The 14894-nt window shown below is 42.4% G+C and overlaps 1 protein-coding gene across 1 annotated transcript in view; it reads right to left on the reverse strand.

Moving 5' to 3' along the window:
* The window catches only part of LOC118585633 (serine/threonine-protein kinase TNNI3K), a 269798-nt gene that overhangs the window by 34570 nt on the left and 220334 nt on the right, over positions 1 to 14894 (reverse strand). The window contains exon 23 of the mRNA XM_036190397.1: positions 11215 to 11384. Coding sequence (XP_036046290.1) covers positions 11215 to 11384 — 170 coding nt within the window. The remainder of the gene's footprint in view (positions 1 to 11214; positions 11385 to 14894) is intronic.

Genomic DNA, 14894 nt, shown 5'->3' on the forward strand with positions numbered 1-14894 from the left:
TCTATGAATGACAAAGGACAGTGCCTTCATTCCCAAGAGGGAAAAACTTTTGAAGCTCATTACCAGAAAGTCAGTTTTTTTTCTTGCATTAAGAGTCAGCCGAAAGATTGTCATTGTTTTTAGTCCAGAGAATGTGAGTGTTGTAGAGTGGTTGCTATAATAGAGAACATTCTAGTGAATGTGAGAAGAAGCCTACTGTGACAAAACCTCAATTCAACCAAGAAATTACATTACAGTACAGTTATCTTCTAAACTAGCCCACATGTGCCCTTCTGGTCGTCAAATTCTTAGAATTTGTACTTCTTGTTATATGTCCTGATTAGAGCTTGCTGCTTTTCCAAGTGTCCAGGGAGGCTGGCTGATTTGGAGAGAGATGATTGAGGATGATGGAGTGTCAGGGTTAGTCCTGGCATGCTGGAAAGCAAGGTTGAGAGTGTGGCTTTTTGCTCCAGTTGAGTCTACAGGCAGCAGATTACAATCTGTCCCTAGGAGGTAAAATGAAGCAAGGTGACCAGTGTCAGAATTAGTCAGTGAGGAGGGAGTAGCTCAAACCAGCAAACAATGTAAGTTTCTGTGTGCTTTCTTGGTTAGGTCTGAGCAACTGTGGGACTGGCGGGTAAGAGAGATTTGTCCTGACTGGGCCAGGCAGGAAAACTCTAACTACAGGAGGGAATTTCTCTGTCAGCAAAAGAAGTGTAGACTCAGTGCCCAAGTGCCCAATGTTACTTTGCATCTGGCAGACTCTTCTGTGGGAGTCTGTTCAGCACTTCGGACAGCTTCTTGTAGGTTCTCATGGATCCTATGCTTGGCTCTTTTGCTTTTATGTTGTTGTTGTTTTTGGTTTTTGTTTTGTGTTTTTCGAGACAGGGTTTCTCTGTAGCTTTGGAGCCAGTACTGGACTAGCTCTCTAGACCAGGCTGGCCTCGAACTCACAGAGATCCACCTGCCTCTGCCTCCCGAGTGCTGGGATTATGGGTGTGCACCACCACCCAGCTCTTTTGCTTCTTAAAAGTAGTTTGAGCCTGTTGGCCAACTTTAGTCTTTGAGACAGGCCCATGTTCCAACATTAACTTATTTTTATCTGCTGTTAATAGCTTCATATCCATTATTTAAAACTGTGTGAGTCTCAATTTGTTTTCCTTGTAGAATGGCAACTATCAGCAATACTTCACAAGATTGTGATTAGATGCCATTATCTTTATGGGAGGCAGCTGTGCTCACCCATTCCACAGTAGGTATTTAGTACTTACCTTGTGCTGTACACTATCCTAAGAATTCAGCTCAGCAACAAAAAGAGAGCTGTTTATGAATACAAAATGCTTACAATCTAGGCAGATGTGGACAGAAAAGCAGATGGTTCACTTCCTTTACCTGAAGTTCTCATATCGATTCTTACTGGCCTCAAAGCAGAATTTTTGTGGGCTTTGTGTGGCAGACACAACACTGACCCAAGCAAGGTAGGAGGTCAGATGATAAACACCTTTATAATGCTACAGTTCTGAAGCTAGAAAGATGGCTCAGAAATACTACTCTTCCAGAGGACCTGAGCTAAGTTCTCAGCACCCAGGTTGGGCAGTTTGCAACCAACTGTAACTCCATCTCCAGGGCTCCAATGCCCCTTTTTGATTTCTTTGGGAACCTGCACATCCATGTTATCCACTCAAAATGATACACACACACACACACACACACACACACACACACACAAATAAATAAATAAATAAATAAATAAATAAATAAATAAATAAATAAAATCTCTAGAATCCTCAGGAGGAAACTAAGGTTCAGAAAATTAGGAAACATAAAATCCACTGTACACAAGAGATTCAAAATCTGAGTGCTCTGTTTTGCCCTGGGCTCCAGGTAGCATGAAAAGGAAAAACAAATACAGCCCAAGGCACCATCATTACACGAACAGAAACATTAGCTCAGGCTCATGAGCAATGACCCTGGGTGCTAGTGTCCCAAGAAGACAAAAGAGTAAACCAGCTCATCTGTGAGGTGTCCCACGAGAAGCAAGAAGAGGAAGAGAGAAAAAAGCTATAAGCTTTACCACCTACAACAGAACTAAGAAGTCCAAGGCAGGAGAGACAGGGCAGGCAGGAAGGCCAAGGAACCACAGAAACAGCAATGCAGCTAGAACATAAAGACTGAAGATGGAAAGTCTGGGTAGAGAGCATAAAATACACATTTTTAAGGGAAAATGAGTAAATTTATATAGAAGGGAAAATGCCTTTCAAAAATGCCTGACAAAATTTTAAACAACACCAAATACAATAGAAAGAAGTCAGAAAGCAATTGAGTTGCAAATAGAAAGACAGACAGAGCTATTCAGAGAATTAGTAAGATTTAACGGTTAAAAAAAATTATCTATGGTATAGCAGAGAGATAAGGAATGGAAGTTACACCCTCCCACAAAGACACACAGGCACACTTGATTTACTCACAAAGATCTTAGACCTTTGTACTTGCACATCTTTCTGACACATAGGTCTCTGTGTATATATCATACTCTATTTGCATATATGTGTTCTAATTAGTGTATTTTAAATACACTTGATGATATACATCTAATGAAGGTTTTTAAAGAGCATAAAGATAAGGTAAAGCAATGTTATCTGGTAACTGAGAATCATCTAGAATTTCTGAAAGCAATGGAGACTGAGCATCTGGAACCTAGCAAATACAAGCAAGAGAAATAACACTAAACCATCACAGCATTATGAGAGAGAGATACCAAAGATGAGGAAAAGCTTCAAGGTTGGTTAGGAGAGACGAATTAGAAACAAAAGACAGATAACATGATTAATAGGAGGTAAAATGTTAATAGTAAGAGGAACCTGCCAACTCCCCAAATCCTGCATCCACAGAATATCTGTCTCTAAAGAGAGAAGGAAAGGAATTGTCCCATGTCTGGATAAATACATCCACTTCTGTTACACTAAAGCAAAGTTTAAGATGCATCCAAGGAAGGAAGACAAGACCCGAAGACAGATGTGACAGGTCAGAGCTATGAATAGTAAAAAGTAAAACTGGCTAAGTTTAAAGAAATCACAGATTCACAGAACAGTATCCAAATTTGTGGCATTCCAAAAGTTACAGTGAGACAGAAACACTGGAAAATAAATATGATGATGTGAAGGTAAGGTGGCAGAGAGATGGCTCAGCGGGTCAGGGTACACACTGCTCTTCAAGAGGACCCAGGTTCAGTTCCCAACAACTACATCAGGCAACTCACAGCCAGTAACTTCATCTCCAAGGCAGTCAGATGGCCTCTTGTGGCTACCACAGGCAATAGCACTCATGTGTGCAAACCTCCCACACTGCCCTATGTGCAAACACATAATCAATATTATATTTATATAAAACTAGATGGAATGATTCATAATCATAATCAATTTATGGATTTTTGTCTTCTATGAGGGAAGTAAAAATAGAGATCATGATATACTCCATGGATTATATTAAAGTTCATCTAAATAAATGCAAAAATGTACTATTTGGATGGTAAAGGAGGCTCACCACAGGAAGGCTGCCAGATCTGTCCATGCCAGTCTGTGAGTTCACCCACCGTACTCAAACGCTTTTCTGTGGTGGAAACATGCAAACTGTTGATAAAGTTCATTTGGAATTGTGACAGCTAGAAGCAAAGAGGTAACAAAGGAGGAACAGGTCTCAACAGGCAGAAGGACTCCTAATAACGCACTGGCTCTGAGTTATTAAGGCCATCGGCTTTGACACATGGATAGGAAAGTATTTCAAAGGAACAGAAGCCACTTCAGCTAGACCTATGTAAATGAAGGCCCCTAATGCAAGGAAAGAAGCTGCCATGGGTCATCTGGGGAAAGGGATGTCTGTTCTTACCCGAAAAGAGGGGGTGTGGAAGAGAGTGGCCAATGTATAATCAGCCGTTCTCTCATGCTTCCAGACTCTTTTTCCTGTCTCCTCAACAAAACTTTTCTTAGCCATTTCAGTGCAAGGCGATTTGTTATTTTAAAAAGTCCCATGGTATAAACACGGCAGTTTCTCTCTCACATCACCTGAGGTAGGTGGCAATTATTGTCTTACTAGGAGGGTATTGTTGATTGAATGTGAAATGCCCCTCCCCATAGGCTCACATATTTGAACATGTGGTCCACAGATGGTGGTGCTGTTTGAAGATTGTGGAACCTTCAGGAGGTAGAGCCTTGCCGGAGAAAATGAGTCACTAGGGGGAGGTCTTGGGGCTTTACAGTCTGGCCTCACTGCCTGTTCACTCTGTGTGTTCTGAGTATGGGTGGGATGTGAAAGCTAGTCACACCTTTTCTGCCTGCTCTCCCTGCCCCCCCCCCCCCACACATTAGACTGTGTTCCTCTGAAACTGGAAGACAATATCAACTATTTCAATTTTGTCACGGTATTTTATCTCAGGACCAGAATAACTAAGACAAAGGGGGCAGAGTAGAAAAATGCTGGAACACCTAGTGCTTATGTTTCAGGCAAAAACAGACTTGAACTTGACATAAATGTAGAGGCAAAACATCCTAAATGCTTTACTCACCCAGTAGTTGAAGAAATATAATCATGGCATTGAAAGTCTAATTCAGAATACTTCTAATTTATTACAAATAAAAATGTTTAATATTTTCCCCACAGAGTTAAATTGTAAATGAGATATTGTAGACATCTGAATAAAAATAGAAGAAAATAAATTTTGTGATCTCAAAGTATTCATGAACTAGTGGGGAATAAGACATATAGTTAAATAATATAAGTGCAAACCATGGCACAAAGTGGCAGAATGTGGTTATCTGTGCCACACCAGCTAAGGCAGGGATGGCCTCAGGGAAGATGTCTTCAAGTTACACTGACTAAGATTACTGAAATAGGTATGAGTGGTTTACTCATGTTTTGACAAGAATGAGAAGTGGGCAAGGTTAAAAATCAATTAGTCTGAGGGACTGGCTGACAGATTAAGCATGGTATATCTATGGAATGTAGGGTCTATTATAGGATGTTGATAGTGTGTTTTTCCAGGAAATTTTATGAAGGGTCATTTTTTTTTTTTTTTAAGACAGGGTTTCTCTGTGTAGTTTTGGTGCCTGTCCAGTATCTTGCTCTGTAGACCAGGCTGGCCTCGAACTCACAGAGATCTGCCTGGCTCTGCCTCCTGAGTGCTGGGAATAAAAGGCGTGTGCCATCACTGCCCGGCTGAAGGGTCATTTTGAAGTTGAAATTCCAACAATTTGGCCCTAGCCCGTGGTACCTTTAGTCATTAAGACTATAGTAAATGCTTCATACAATTTCTGCAAACTAGGGTGTTAATGAGAAGAGGAGAATGAGACCACTCAGTTTGGAACCACTGGGATACAGGATGAAAACAAGTTAGTTAATGACATTAGCGTCTGTTGGAGGCCAGGGAGAATCACCCGCAGTTTCAGAGCTCTGCTCCAGGAAGCAGGGCTAGTGCATGTGGTGAGAGGGACATGGAAGGTAGAGCAGGAGAGAAGCTGAAGACGTCAAAATGCTGCTGCGAGAGGTCAAGGCTGGAAGTATGGACTGAGATGCTCCCACCCAACACTGTGTGTGAAACAGAGGGGGGTGGGGGGGGGACTGGAACCAGGAACTATGTAAATGTCATACATGGTGCAGAGACAAGGAAGATATAGGGCCATTTAAAACTACCTTGGGGAGGAAGCTGAAATTAACTGAGAGTTGACAAGGAAAACGGTTGGGGTGAAGAAATGATTAGAAGGCAAGGGGATAATTGAGGGAGAGAGAGAGAGAGAGAGAGAGAGAGAGAGAGAGAGAGAGAGAGAGAGAGATATTACCGAGTGGAAGACCTGACGCATGTGTTTATTTCATAGAGCTATTATACTGCACAATTCCAGCACGCTAAGAAAATTATGTGTGAAGAGACTTTTATACATTATGTTCACATTGTATAAGTTGAAATATTGTCTCAGCATACTAGGAAAGCTATTCAGAGGAGTCCTTGGATGGGCTCTTTTGTAGTGTGAGAGATTAATCCCAAGGGTGTCTGCTTTAGAGCTTTGGATTCTGGGTCCCAGTGTCTCCCCTAGACAGCTAACTGTGTCGCAGTACTATTCTCGGAGCTCAGCCCCACACAAACACTAATTGGTTTTCGCATCTGAGAGGTTGTTCATCACTTTGTCATTTCTAAATTTAACATGATGTAATCCATGCACAATGTGGGAGATTTCAGACCCTGTGGAGGAGCAAGTGCCACATGTCGGGTTTCTAAAAATATCTGGACACAAAATATTTTAAAAGAGGCAGAACTTCAAGAACGGCTTCCTTAATCTCAGATTTTAGTCGATCTGTGATTTTGGTCAGAAATAGTGATTTCCATTAGAATTAGTGATTTCCTATTTTTCACTAAGGAAAAATACCTGAAATGACTTCCCACCTTGAATTTTTTTTTTTTTTTTTTTTTTTTTTTACTCAGGAAAAGGTGATAACAACTAGAAACAAGCATGCATGCAAACAGTGGAAACCTACACGAAACCAAGAGTTACCAAATTCTAATCTCTTGGCCATTGGCATCATAACTAGAAGTGTGTGTAAATACACTGATTAAATACATTGTTGAGAGGCCCAGGTCTATACATTAGTGGGGACCACACACCAAGTTGTACACATATTCCAGAACCACAGTGACACACACAAAATATATTATAGTTCCCTGTGTAATTGGGTTAGGTAGGAAGCCCAGGTCTGAGACTTACATGGCACAAGGACTTAATCATCTTGGTCCAATGTGGTGTTGGCAAAGTGTCCTCACCCATTTGTGCCAGCAGTTATATCTCCTTCCCACAGAGACCCAAAGGTTAGCACCACACCTCTCTCTTTGAGCTTCACCTGCTTTGCTGTGTGGAGCTACCCAGAATCTTCAGGGTTTTCTGAAGCCTAGATGTCACCATGATGGGCTTTAATTGGCCTAGGCGCTGGTCCTTTGTGAGTGTCACAGATGATTCTAACCAGCAAAGTTGAGAATCACTGTAGGCAGCTGACCCAAGGGCTCTGCTGGCCTGAGTCCACCAACTCCGGCCTCCTTGGGCTCTTTCCCTTTGAGAGCTGGCTGGTTACCCACCTTCCTTCCTCTGCCTTCATCACAAAAAGCTGGAAAAGCAGGCTTGCAGGAAGTCCTTGAATCCATTCCTGGATCAACCTCCAGAACAAACTGGGAGAAGTCCTGAAAATGCAAGCATTGGCAAAACATAACGAGCTTCTGGAACCCACTGCCTCCTGTGCCAGGGGAATTTAGAAAGCACAGCGAAGGCCCTTGTGGAAATCCAGCTCAGCCTCCTGCTTGCTTTCCATTCACTCAGGAGAGCTGCTTATATGCTCCCCAGTTTCTTCATCTGCAAAAACTGAAAGGTCTGCCTCTGAAAACTTAATTACATGGCTATTAAAAGTATTTAAAATGGCGTCCAGCATTTCACAGGTGTTTCACGACGGCAGAAATTTAAATGGAATGATGAAGAAACATTCAGTGCCTGTTCACCGATTCCACTCAAAATTCATAGCAATCACCATATATTGAGCCAGTGTATCCCATTTCCATTCTTTATCTGCTATACAAATATTTGTTACATAATGCCTTTATGTCAATCAAACTGCAAGATAGTTGGGTGTAGTAATGCATAGAAAATACACGATTCTTCTCTTGACTCCTTGTATACTTTCATTAAATGCGTCACTAGGATATTTATATCATGGACCTCAAATAATTCACTTTGCTTGCTAGGGGTGGGACAACAAATAAACTAACCTTCAGTTTACCGATGCTGCAAATGGGGAACCAAGATGTTCAGGGAGGGAAAAAGAAAGCCAAACAAGAGTCCTACCCACCACAGAGGGAAGAAAGAGGTAAAGAAGCTGCGGAGAACACGTGAGGGAGCTGCTCAAAGAAGCAGTCTGGGCTACTGGCCTGTCTCCTCATCCTGTGTGCTGCTATGCATCCCATTCTGTGTCACACTCTGAGAGACAAATTCTGACTCATCTGCAGTAACAGATCTTAATTCTGTGAATGGGTTTGCATGTATCTGCCGAGCACTCACTGCTATAGTAGTGCCCTCCTTGATTCTGCAGCTCAGCCTCCTAACTTCTGCCTCTACTGGACAATTCTCATGAGACTGTTGCAGAAATATCATGGCCTGACTGCTCAGAAGATTGCTTGAAAAAACTACAAATGGGGGATATGAAACAGAGACACAACTATAAGATGGTTATGTGTCTAAACCCAATCTAATGTGGGTTCTTATGAAACTGTACTCAAGATGGAAATCTAACAACAAACAGTATTGGATACGCCTGGTTACCCATCAAAACTGCTCATAATTAATTCCAGGACATTCTTTAAATTAGAGATGTCATGATTCAGCTGTCCATATCATCATAGCTGTTTCTGAAACTCCTTCTTCAGACCAGGAATACAAGCACAGCTGAAGAGGCACCATCAACAGTTTGTAGGCAGTGTGAGACTCTTGCTAGCTACCCTGAACCCTTTGCCACCTCGGAGCTGTGGAGACCTTTCTCAGTGGTAGAAGAGTCTGTAGTGAGTGGACATGTAACTGGATCCAAGTCCAGAAGCTCTTGGCTCCCATAGGAGAGAGGTCCTTAGATCATTCATTTCTAGAGGCAAGTTCCAGGTTCCAGGGTTTCCAATCAGGTTCACTTCTGCCTTCTTGGTTCTAATTTAGAGCATGGGCCCTGCCAACCTTGCTCATATGAGTGAGCTGTGACTTCACCCATTATTCTCCCTCATGTGCTTAGTTAGACTAATAATAGATGCTCCATTCACCAAGAGCCAGACACATTCCGTCTTACTGGTGACCATGCAGTAAACGCTGTTTTTCTAGGTAACATTATTTTCATATCTAGTAAGTAACAGCATTCTGGATCTGTGTCCTTCAGCCTGTGAATTTATAGTTCTCTCTGATGGTGGTTAAATGCATCTTGTCTCCTTGACACTGAGACTATGTTCTGTGATTAGCTGATGCCAGAGGCTGAAACATGAGCAAAGGCTTGAAGCATTCACGTGAAGCTCCTGCTTTTGTTTGTAAGGAAAGCATGGCACAGTTAGTATGTTCTAATGTGCATCCAAGGAGGCTGAGACTCACAGAGCAGATCTGGTTATAACTGAGTCCACTGCCAAGTTCACCCAGAACCACCCTATGGGCATCTGAGTTAGAAATATCTAGGTCTAGCTGTCGGTCCTGAATTTTGAGATGGACAGTTGGATAGACATCTTAAAGCAAAAGATGACTAACATAGCTCTCCTTGAATCTGCAGTGAGGCTCAGAGACAAAACACCGGCCTATAGGGAACTGAGCCATGCGAACAGGAAAGGTCACCAAGGAAAGTACTGCTCAGTGTGTTTCCTCTGATGAAGTTTAGATAACCTGAAGTTAACCATTTTAAAACGAGAATTTCAGTGGTATTTACTACATGAATACTGTTTATTTGTTTTATCTATCTATCTATCTATCTATCATCTATCTATCTATCTATCTATCTATCTATCTATCTATCTATCTATTTTGTTTTTTGAGACAGGGTTTCTCTGTGTAGCTTTGGGCCTTTCCTGGATCTCTCTCTGTAGCCCAGGCTGGCCTCGAACTCACAGAGATTCACCTGGCTCTGCCTCCCAAGTGCTGGGATTATAGGCATGTGCCACCACCGCCCGGCTAATACTGTTTTTATAAAGGGTACCTGTAACTCTCAAATTTCATTGTCTAACCAGAACTCGCACCCATTAAGAAGTCCCTCAGACTTCTCTCTCCTGCCAGTTCTTGCCAACATCAATCTATTTTTTCTTTTTTTCATAGATTTACTTGTTGATATATAATAGATAATTTCTTTCCTCAAATTTATATGTGGAAGTTCCAATATCTCAAGTGGCTGCTCTGAAAATAGGGTCTCTGAGGAGGTAATTAAGATGAACCAGATCTGGGGTGGAGCCTAGAGTCAGAAGTGATGTTCTTTACAGAGGACCAGAACCCAATCATGCTGGCTCTCTGCTATCAGATTTCCCACCTGCATGTCTGTAAGGAACCCAGCTATTGAAGCCATTCAGTATTCAAATGTGTGTGTGTGTGCCTGAGTTATTCACAAACCTATTCTATTTGGATCCTCATATTAGGGAGGTCATATAAAACAGGGACTCTGTAGATATGTTTTCAAAGTTTATCCATATTTATTTCTTTTAATGGCTGGATAATGCTATACTGCATGGTGCCTCCCAACAGATTGTCTCTCCATTCTTTGGTGAACACTTGAGTTGTTTCCACTCTTTAGTTACTGTGAAAAGGTGGTTATAAACATTTGTGTTCAAGGTTTGTTTGAACATCTGTTTCCAGTTTTGTGGGGGTAGATCCCAGGAGTGCAAAACCGTGAAGATTTGTGTGACTCTGGATATCTGATGCTCCACAACCAAGACTGTTTCCAGGTTCATACATAGGAGTCCTTTCTTGAATTCCAGTAATTTAGAATATGTCACCACTTTATAACAGACATGTTTCTTGATGCTAGAGCTCACTGCTATTACTGATACCTGTGGTGATATTTTATTTGTACTGAAATGTGATTTTATTTGAATGTTAAAAAAGTTGCCTTGGGGTCAGAGCAAGCCATATCAGAAGCTGGGTGGTGGTGGTGCATGCTTGGGAGGCAGAGCTAGGTAGATCTCTATGTGTTCAAGGATACAGCCAGCATGGCGACACATGCCTTTAATCTCAATACCAACCATGGAAGACCTGGAGGTCTGTACAGACAGGCAGTGACAAGGAGGTCATGTGGCTGGGTTTACAACCAATGAGAAGGCAGAAGAGAAAGTCTATATAAAAGACAGGACACAGAAAGTAGGTCTTTTGCAGAGAGGAAAGACAGAGCAGCAGTGAAGGGTAAGGTTTTCAGCTCTCAGCTATTGATTGCTCTGACTTCTTGGCTTCTAACTCTGCAATTGGCTCTGTGTTTCTTATTTAACAAGACGGTTACATCTACAGATACCTTACAGAAGAACCTAAACTAAAGAAGGATTAAAATTTAAGTTTGTTTTCATCATGTAAGGAAAATGAAATCAAAACTGCCCTTCAATGATTTGCAGAGGGCCGTTCAGGCTCCTCTGGACAGCCATCATCTGGGTGACTTTCTTGATCAGGAATTGAAATCTGGATTCCCAGTAAGACCCTTGATGACAATGTCACTTACCTTTGGGACCAAGCAGCATAGGACCTCGCATTTAGAGCATATTCTAACTCAAAACGGCTCCTTAGAGCTGCCACGTGGCTCCGTCCAGGCCCTCCCCGGCCCACCAGGCAATCAGAGGAAGAGGAAGGCGACAGAGAACCACTGCTGTTACTTGAGGCAGGAGACATGAGCTGGATGGAGAAAGCATGGAAGGCCTTGTTTACTCACTCCAACAGGCACCTGTACTTGAACTTTCTATTTGAGGGTTTCTTCTAGTTGAATTTCATTCATCTACATTTGTTCTGGCTTTTCCCTTCAACCTCTGGTGATAAGACCCCCTTAGCTTGATCTACTTTTTGACCCATTTCTATTTTGCTAGCTGGTATTATCCTTATTTCCATCTTCCCCAAAACATAGTAAGCCCAAATTAAATTTATAAAATGTTATTTAGATGATTATTATTTGATGACCCAAAGATTCACCACGTCCTTCACTGTAGTGATAACTCCTTTCAGTTGTAGAGAAATCTTTTCCCATGATATAACATGGGTTTACACACCTAGTTTCCTCTCTTGTTATTGTGATAAAATACTCTGTCAAAGGCAACTTAAGGGCAGAAGGTTTTGTTTGACCTCGCAGTTCAAAGTATATTCTGTCTTGGTGGGGAATCCAGGCAGCATGAGTTGAAAGCAGTTGTGAGATTGCACCCAGAATCAGGAAACAGTAATGATGCATTGTGGTGACACATTGTTTGTAATCTGGGAAATAAAGCTTGCCTGAAGATCAGAGGACAGAGCCAGCCACAGAGTTAGCCATAGATGCCAGGCAGTGGTGGCACATACCTTTAATCTTAGTACTTGAGAGGCAGAGGCAGAGATCTATCTAGATCTCTGTGAGTTCAAGGCCATGCTGGGCTACAAGAGAAACAGAGCTAGGCAGTGGTGGTACACATCTTTAATTCCAGCACTTGGGATCATGCACCTTTAATCCCAGCACTAGGAAGATTGAGACAGGAAGTGATTATGGCTGGGCAGAGAAAGGAATATAAGGAAGGAGGAGACAGGAACTCAGGCTTCTTCCTGGCTGAGAAGTTGGTGAGGTAAGAGGTGGTGTCTGTGGCTTGCTCTGCTTCTCTGATCTCACCTGTCACCCTGATATCTAGCTCCAGGTCTTTATTATAAGACCATTTAGGATTCGTGCAACAACGCACTCTGCTTGGCTCACTTTCTCCACTTTATGCCTTCTAGGATCTCAGTCCAGGGAATGGTTTCATCCACAATTGAAATGGGTTTTACTATATCAGTTAACACAATTGAGGTGATCAAGACAATCCCCCAGATACATGCCCAGACATCCATTTCCCAAGTGACTTTAGATCCTATCAAGCTGACAACAGCAACCATCACACACACTTTTGTAAGAATACATCCATTTTGTAAGATGGAGCATGATTTGATATCTGGAAAATGGACCAATCTCGGTGCTGACTGGTGGTCCTTAGGATCTTTTAAAATAGCCCTTGGGCTCATGGTAATTCTCTCAACCTCTTGGTAAAAATCCCTGATTTCTTCAAATGCTCTTCAGAATATAGAATCTCAACTTCTTCACCATTCCAAAGACCCCCACTATAATGCAAGTGGAAGTTTTCATTCTTCTTTAAAGACTGAGAGTTCAGTCGGGTCTTCTTCTGTTGGGTCATCTCAGAGCAGGGGTGGTCAGATCTTTTGTGGCTGCGTCTGGACTTATTCTAGCACTGACACAGTGGTCTGGAGGCCATGCCCCCAGTCATCCTTTTACTGTTGTTTCTATGGCTCTGGCAAGAACAGTATGCCATTCCTTTCAAATTTATTTTTGTTAGGCATGTGTATTATTTCCTTTTCCAAGATATTCTAGATTCTTTCCTTTGAATGTTTCCTAACCCTTCAACATTGTCACATTTGCCAGTGTAACCAGCAGGTCTCCTTTGACCCTAGTCTCAGCCTGACTGAAGAATTAAATCCATAGTAGGGAGGGTAGAGCCATATGGGATCCCACAAGCTTGGATCATTAATTAGTGTTTCCCATCCAGTGAACTCTCTTTGTGTAAGGTGCTTTATCTTTTCTCATGTGGGGGAGTGCCCCTGAAGTCCTGAGCAACGTGACTAAACAAGCTTGTTTTCCAGATCCTTTCATTGCCCCTGTTTGGGAGTATCTTATTTAGGGTTTCTATTGCTGTAAGGTAACATCATGATCTTAAAGAAAGTTGGGGAGGTATAGTGATATTTTATTTGTATTAAAATGTGATTTTATTTGTATGCTAATAAAGTTGCCTTGGGGTCAGAGCAAGCTATAGCAGAAGTCAGGTGGTGGTAGCACACGCCTTTAATCCCAGTACTCAGGAGGCAGAGCCAGGCGGATCTCTGTGAGTTCGAGGCCAGCCTAGGCTACCAAGTGAGTTCCAGGAAAGGTGCAAAGCTGCACAGAGAAACCCTGTCTCAAAAAACCAAAAAATAAAATAAAATAAAATAAAATAAAAGAGGTAGCTTTAGATAAGCCAAGCTGCTGTGATGAGAAACAGCTCTCTCTCTCTCTCTCTCTCTCTCTCTCTCTCTCTCTCTCTCTCTCTCTCTCAGAGAGTTAAAAGCCAAGAGGTCAGAGCAATAGCTGAGAGCTGAAAACCTTACCCTTCACTGCTGCTCTGTCTTTCCTCTCTGCAAGAGACCTACTTCTGTGTGTTTTTTCTTTTTTATAGACTTTCTGTTCTGCTTTCTCATTGGTTGTAAACCCAGCCACATGACCTCCTCGTCACTGCCTGTCTGTACAGACCTCCAGGCCTTCTATGGTTGGTATTTAGATTAAAGGTGTGTGTCGCCATGCTGGCTGTATCCTTGAACACACAGAGATCCACCTAGCTCTGTCTCCCAAGTGCTGGGATTAAAGGCGTGCACCACCACCACCCAGCTTCTGCTATGGCTTGCTCTGACCCCAAGGCAACTTTATTAACATACAAATAACATCATATTTCAATACATATAAAGTATCACTATAGGGAGGAAAGGGTGTATTTGCCTTACACTTCCATTCTGTTGTCCATCATTGTTGCTGGCTCTGCAGCTGGGGTCCTGCTGTCTCTGATCCCAGGGAGCAAGGGGTGAGCAGACACAGAGTTAATGACACAGACTCTGGGAGTTGCAAGCAAGCTCTCATTTATTAAACAAAGGGCTGAGGTTTATATATGTAGAGTTATGGCAGGCTCTGCTCCTAGCTACTGTGGTGTTTCTAGGTTGGCTCTGGGGCTGAAGGTCATCAGCATTCAGTTTGGAGTTTATGGGCCAGGTTTCTTCTGGCCAGAGTGCTCTCTGTGCATGTCACGGCTCTTTAGTTTGCTTGAGGTATGCCCCAGTGCTTTCGGCCTTACCCACCTTATATCACCCTTTTTATTTTATTTTGTGGCTGCTAGTGTCATCCTTACTCACTTCACACCACTGAAGGAATCCAGGGCAAGAACTCAAACAGGGCAGAAACCTGGAGGCAGGAGTTGATGTAGAGGCCATGGACGGTGCTGCTTATTGGCTTGCTACTCTTGGCTTGCTCAGCCTGCTTTCTTATAGAATCTAGGACCACCAGGCCAGAGATGGAACCATCCACAATAGGCTGAGCCCTCTCCAATCAATCACTAATTAAGGAAATGCCTTACAGCTGGATCTTATGGAGGCATTTTC

Source organism: Onychomys torridus, chromosome 6, assembly GCF_903995425.1.
Source record: "Onychomys torridus chromosome 6, mOncTor1.1, whole genome shotgun sequence".
Taxonomy (NCBI): domain Eukaryota; kingdom Metazoa; phylum Chordata; class Mammalia; order Rodentia; family Cricetidae; genus Onychomys; species Onychomys torridus.